The sequence below is a fragment of the Rana temporaria genome, chromosome 10 (genome assembly GCF_905171775.1).
Source record: "Rana temporaria chromosome 10, aRanTem1.1, whole genome shotgun sequence".
NCBI lineage: Eukaryota > Metazoa > Chordata > Amphibia > Anura > Ranidae > Rana > Rana temporaria.
Window position 1 is genome coordinate 8,189,894 of NC_053498.1, and position 7,109 is coordinate 8,197,002.

The 7,109-nt window shown below is 44.1% G+C and overlaps 1 protein-coding gene across 2 annotated transcripts; it reads right to left on the reverse strand.

Annotated features, from left to right (window-relative positions):
* Positions 1–3,489: 3,489 nt before the first annotated feature.
* LOC120916264 (IgGFc-binding protein-like) lies at positions 3,490–7,109 on the reverse strand. 2 transcript variants are annotated; one of them, XM_040327140.1, is made up of 4 exons: positions 7,007–7,109; positions 6,798–6,875; positions 5,370–5,393; positions 3,490–4,092 (listed from the first exon to the last, which is right to left on the reverse strand). In XM_040327140.1, exons 2-4 carry the CDS (start codon positions 6,835–6,837, stop codon positions 3,692–3,694), a joined length of 465 nt encoding a protein of 154 aa, XP_040183074.1. In that variant the 5' UTR covers positions 6,838–6,875; positions 7,007–7,109; the 3' UTR covers positions 3,490–3,691. The 2 variants fall into 2 exon arrangements, with proteins under 2 accessions (XP_040183074.1, XP_040183075.1); XM_040327141.1 differs by lacking the exon at positions 5,370–5,393.

A 7,109-nucleotide genomic window follows, 5' to 3' on the forward strand; every position in this document is an offset into this window, starting at 1 on the left:
AGAATGCACCCTAAGATACGACGGCATAAGAGACTTACGCCAGTCGGATCTTAGGCTAGTGTCGGCGTATCTTGCTTTCTAAATACAGAAAGAAGATACGCCGGCGCAGCTTTGAATTTACGCGGCATATCTATGGATACGCCGGCGTAAATCGTTGCTGAATCTAGCCCAATATTTTCTTTATTCTATTTGAAAAGAAATCCAATAAAATCAAATTGTGTCATACATTTAAGCCAAAATTTACATTTACATGTCTTTGGTAAAAAAATCCTGTTATATATGTATAATAATTGGTTCATGTGATCACGGACATATGTACGCAAATGGTCATTGGGACATATGATTTTACTGGGACATGTGTGTGGGGACATTGTATGGTGACATGTGTGTTTTACATTGTGTGTTTACATTGTGTGTTTACATGTGTGTGTTACTAGGCCGGTGATCAGTGTGTAAAAATCTGTAAAGAACAGCCGGCTGCAGAGATCCGCTCTCCTCTCCTCACCGATAACTAATGTGCAAGGAGAGGAGAGACGATTGCCTAGCAACCGGCTCTCTGTTTACGTCACATGACGGCTGTGATTGGACACGGCTGTCATGTGATCAGGAGGGCCAATCACAGAGCCCTCCTGCCGATCTGAGATGCGCCGTGTCCGGTTGATACGAGCGCATCGGGATCGCGCCGCTGCGCGGCCTCGCGCACGATCTCCCCCTTCTTCTGAAGGACGGTCCTGAACGTCGACTCAGAAGGAGAGAGCGCCCACCCGGCCGTACATATGCAGTGGCCGGGTGTGAAGTAGTGATTGGACACGGCTGTCATGTGATCAGGAGGGCCAATCACAGAGCCCTCCTGCCGATCTGAGATGCGCCGTGTCCGGCTGATACGAGCGCATCAGGATCGCCCCGCTGCGCCGCCTCACGCACGATCTCCCTCCTTCTGAAGGGCGGTCCTGAACGTCGACTCAGAAGGAGAGAGCGCCCACCCGGCCGTTCATATGAAGTGGCCGTGTGGGAAGTAGTTAAAGAGGTGTTCCAGCCTGGAGGAATTTTTTTTAAAGTCAGCAGTACTGTAGCAATTTCCCTTGTTTGGTTCCGGTGTCATCTCTCCTGCAATGGTATTTAATGTGGTGAGTGACGTCTGAGCCTTAGCCTCCTTTCCCAGTGGACGCCTGGTATGGAGAAACGCAGCGTCGGGTGGAGCTAAGGACTCTGACGTCATCACACTCCAGTTGGTTTGGCGTGAGCCGCCGCTGGTAGTCTGTTTTTTATTCGTTATTATCTGGATGTCAGTAACCTGTTTATTTAAATAAAGGGTACCTTTTTGATATACTGCACCATGAAGTTTTCCTCTTTTTTTTCATTTATAATATGCCCAAACCTGCTCTTTGAATGCCTTTACCGATCACTGTCCTGGGAGGAGATAGTGTATGTGTCTTGGGATACAAAGGGTTGCTTGGTATCCCATGGAGAGGTGAAAATGTTCGCTAAGGAAGGGGGATTTACGCTACGCCGCCGCAACTTTACAGGCAAGTGCTTTGTGAATCAAGCACTTGCCCGTAAAACTTGCGGCGGCGTAGCGTAAATGAGATACGTTATGCCGCCGCAGAGATGCGGCGATCTACGAGAATCTGGCCCAAAGTGAGCTCCCCTACTGTGAGAATTTCTAGCACCCCCTAGACTGCCACTCCAGGGCAGTGGCGGCTGGTGATAAAAAATTTTTGGGGGTGCAAACAAACTGAAAAAAAAAACCCATCAATTGCAGCCACTGTGCCCATCAATTGCCACCACTATGCCATCAAACGCAGCCACTGTGCCCATCAAACGCAGCCACTGTACCTATAAATTACTGCCACTGTACCAATTAAATGCAGCTACTGTACCTATCAATTGCTGCCAGTGTGCCCATCAATTGCCGCCACTGTGCCCATCAATTGCTGCCACTGTGCCCATCAACTGCGGCGGCGGTGTCCTCCACGCTCCTTGATGTCTTCTCCCAATAGGCGTCCAATCACAGCGCCCGTCGTTTCAGCTAGTCAGGTGACAGGTAACAGACCGGAACACCTGATTGGCTGAGAGGCGGTTCAGTGTTAGGAAAGTGAATATTCAATAGATTTCCTAACACAACGCTGAGTGAACTAGGAGCGCCCAGCATGACGCCCAGCATGACGCCCAGCATGGCGCCTGCTGTTCACCTTTTTGGATGCCTATTAGAGCCTATGGCTCTGATCAGGTGCTTCCAAAAAATACCCCCCACCGCTGTAATTCAGGCTCCCAGCACCCGAAAAGGGGCCGAGCACCTGAATAGGGGGTGGCAGCGGCGACCATAGATAGATTCATGCAATGCATGAATCTATCTATGGTGATAGAGGGGTGCAGGAGAGAGGAGGCGGCACCCGTGCACCCTAGGGGTGCTAGACACCCAATCTTCCACAATTCCTCTAGGGGTGCTAGACACCCACTCTTCCACAATGCCTCTAGGGGTGCTAGACACCCACTCTTCCACCCACTCTTCCACAATGCCTCTAGGGGTGCTAGAGACCCACTCTTCCACCCACTCTTCCACAATGCCTCTAGGGGTGCTAGACACCCACTCTTCCACAATGCCTCTAGGGGTGCTAGACACCCACTCTTCCACAATGCCTCTAGGGGTGCTAGACACCCACTCTTCCACAATGCCTCTAGGGGTGCTAGACACCCACTCTTCCACAATGCCTCTAGGGGTGCTAGACACCCACTCTTCCACAATGCCTCTAGGGGTGCTAGAGACCCACTCTTCCACCCACTTTTCCACAATGCCTCTAGGGGTGCTAGACACCCGCTCTTCCACAATGCCTCTAGGGGTGCTAGACACCCACTCTTCCACCCACTCTTCCACAATGCCTCTAGGGGTGCTAGACACCCACTCTTCCACAATGCCTCTAGGGGTGCTAGACACCCACTTCTCCACCCACTCTTCCACACTGCCTCTAGGGGTGCTAGACACCCACTTCTCCACCCACTCTTCCACAATGCCTCTAGGGGTGCTAGACACCCACTTCTCCACCCACTCTTCCACACTGCCTCTAGGGGTGCTAGACACCCACTCTTCCACAATGCCTCTAGGGGTGCTAGAGACCCACTCTTCCACCCACTCTTCCACAATGCCTCTAGGGGTGCTAGACACCCACTCTTCCACAATGCCTCTAGGGGTGCTAGAGACCCACTCTTCCACAATGCCTCTAGGGGTGCTAGACACCCACTCTTCCACAATGACATCCACCAATTAAGGCATTTTGATTTTTTACATTACTCCTCCCAAGAACCAGCCCACTCACGCATCAGAACTGAGGGCCCTTGAGCAAAGTACTGAGGCGGGGTTTTTAGGAAGCTATGTACAGCACCCTGCCAGCTCCTCCCACCAGCCACGATCTGTCTACATTGGATAGAGAGGCATGGAGGGCCAATGATGACATCACTGGGTTCAAAATAATGTAGGCAATGGAACAGAAAGGTTTTAATTAAAACATTTTATTAAATTGATGATGTGCAGGAAAAGAACCAGAGAAGGCACAATGTAAGCAGATTAACCCTTCCATCACTCTACTAAAGAGGTGTATTTATTTTGCTGTTTGGCCCCTGCTAGAGTGATTTTTCCCTATGATGACTCCTTTTAGAGATGAATTAGTGGATAATAAGAAGACCCATGACTGGTCTAGGGTTTATGCGCGGATGAACACTCATTGGGCTTCACGCATTTGTACAGCTGGTTCTGATCCATGACGTACCCAAAGTTACAGACGCAAGTCGGGCCTCCCGGGAATTCGCAGGGCTCGGTAACTTTTGGTTGATCACAGGTGGCCTGGCAGGGGGATCCGAAGGGCTCGTAGTGCGCGTTGGCGCTACAGTTGGTTTGGCATTCTTGTGGACTGACGCAGAGGACGGTTAAGCCATAGGTGCCGCTCTGCGGAAGTAGTCCGTCTTCACACCGGCAATCCCTGTGCTTCTTAGTTTGAAGACAATCTAAAGGCATAATGGGAGCCAGCAAGCGGTCACATCTTATCTCACATCCTTCAACCTCTTTATAGTGGCTGTGTTTTGGACATATACCTTTACCTGTTTAATAACAAAAATAAACAGAAAAAAAAAAATGTTACTTTGGTTCATTATTATTATTATTGATAATATATACAGTTCAACCAATAGAAAAAAAAATAGAATAAATTACATCCGAGGCTCTCCAGCCCCCCCCCCCCTACCTCTGGCCACATGCGGTATTGCATGCCATTGAAGTCAATGCGGAACCAATTTTTTTCATTTCCATTGACCTCTATGGGGAAACTCGCTTTGATATGCGAGTGCTTTGGATTACAAGCGTTCTCCTGGAACGGATTATGTGAAGGATGCTTCAGTTTAAATTCTCCCTGCTTGGTTAATGCTGTGTTAGAAGGTGATTTCATGTGTGACTCATCTCTCTGTTAATATGTTAAATAAGGCTAGCTTTTGAAAGGCCTTTAATTGTGTGATAACACTGTCTAAAACCTATTGATGCTCAGAGGTGTGAATAGGTGTCAAGCGGCATGCGGAGACGAAACGTCTGCCTAGGAAACTCAGTGTGTGAAGGTGGTTTGCTTGATGCCATTAATTAAGGAATGTGCAGTGATTAGACATGATAATTATAGGTTCCACTGTATATTGCATTTGCTATAATGCCCATCCAAGAGTTTTCTTGAAATTATCAACACTCCCCGCTGATACCACCACCTTCTGCTCTCACAATAAAGAACCCCCCTGCGTAGTTCAAGGTTAAACTGCTTCTTGTCCAACTTCATCGAGTTGCCACGTGTCTTCAATAGTTAACCACTTGCCGACCAACCGCCGCAGTTTTACTGCGGCAACAAGGCTTGGCTGGGCGAAACGACGTTATGTTACGCCGCTTCGCCCTGTGGCCACTAGGGGCGTGCGCGTGCTGCCGGAGGCGATTCGAGTGCCCGGCGGGCGCGACGACCGCTGGGCGCCCCGCGATCGCTCGTGACAGAGCGAGAACTCGGGAGCTGTGTGTGTAAACACACAGCTCCTGGTTCTTTCAGGGGAGAAATGACTGATCGTCTGTTCATACAAAGTATGAACAGCGATCTGTCATTTCCCCTAGTAAATCCCACCCCCCCCACAGTTGGAATCACTCCCTAGGACACACTTAACCCCTTGATCAACCCCTAGTGTTAACCCCTCCCCTGCCAGTGACATTTATATATATATATACTGTGTTGATGTGGCAATCATATTTTGCATATTATATTTTGTTTTTAACTCAATATATGTCATATAACTTTTTTTTTTTTTTTTTAATGCATTAGCGTTGTGAATTGAGCCAATGGTAACACGTCTCTCACCTGTAAAAGCCTGAATGTGGAGGGCTGTAAGAGAAACAGAAACACATTAATAGCTGCAGCCGCTGTAACATTTTCTATTGCAGATTAAAATTAATCAACAGTCTAACTTTCTTTAGCTATGCATGTGAAAGTGACCAATCCCAAATAAACATTTTTGTTTTACATTTACGGCTTTATTTATTATATTTTTATTTTTATTTTATTTTTTAATTCTTAAAAAAACAACAGTTACTAATATTATTATTTTAAAGGTGCTTATTTATAATTCCAAGTCATTATTTTTATTTTTATTATTGTTATTATTTGTATTATTCACATTGATTTTTATTATATATTTATAAATATTTGTTATTATTACTAATTTAAATAATTAACTAAATAATCTTATTTAATATATGGGTAGGCTCACCAAAAGTGATATGTTAGTTATAAATGGAGCCTGGTGGGCTAAGACCGCTAACTTACTTTGTCTCCTTGACTAGCTTTAGACTAATTCAAATTTATCAGAAAAAAAAACTTCCTTGCTCCCCACCATCTCATTACCCTACTCTGCCAGAGGGCCAATTTATTTTCTATCAAGCCCACAAAAAATAAATAAAATGGTTTAAATCTGAGGAACTTGATCTGCATTGTGGCCCATTTGTCTCCCTTTATTTAGAAATTCAAGAATAATCATTAATAGAACCGTATGGCCTATTGATTATCCCTGAAGTCTGCACTCAAGTTATTCTCAAACACATCTCCATATGTTCTTAGAACTAACTCACTATCAAAATGTAAATGTGGGAAATAATACAATAATAATAATAATAATAATAATAATAATAATAATAATATTATTATTATTATTATTATTATTATTATTATTATTTTAAAGGTGTTTATATAATTTCAAGTCATTATTTGTATTTTTTATTATTGTTAATAATATTAGTATTATTAAAATATGTTTATTTGTGTTATATTATTATAAATATTTGTTATTATTACTAATTTAAATAGTCTTATTTAATATATAGGTAGGCCCAGCAAAAGTGGTATGTTAGCTATAGATGGAGCCTGGACAGAAGGCGTGGTTTTGCAGGAAACCAAAACCTGAGTATTTGATGGGTAAATGTGGGTGTCCTCATCTAGATCTATTATTATTTAATATAACATTTTACTTATACTTTTTTAATAAATGGAAACTAATTTAGAAAAAAATAAAATAACATTTAAATTAAAAGTTCAATGGACATGTGGGCGGCCAGCTTGATATTATATTGTGTTCCTGGGGCAGGGAATAAAGGGAAAAATCTGTAAATGGACAGGTGTTTCCGCAGTATTCAAAAATATAAAAAAGGCTTTAGATAGAATTTAATTATGAGGAGACGTTGGGTACGGGTTCTACTGAACTACTGAATTTTAAAAAAAGAACTAAAAACGTACCTGCCACCACAAAGACAACTGCAAGGCTGAAGGACACCATGTTCCCTAAAAACGTCCAATCTGGTCACCAAAAGATCATTTAAAATAAAACACAGAGGAAAGATGAAAGAACGGTCAATTAAAGGGAATGTCAAGACCCCATTGCAGCCCCACCAAACCTGAAATATTCAATATCAATGGAATAACACTGATATAATGAGAAATGTTACCTGGTTGGTCTGCAGGTGTGGAGTGATTTCTGTGTCCCGGTTACTGGAATGGGCTCAGCTTTATGCCATTTATAGGAGTCATAGTAATAGTAATTAGCTTGTT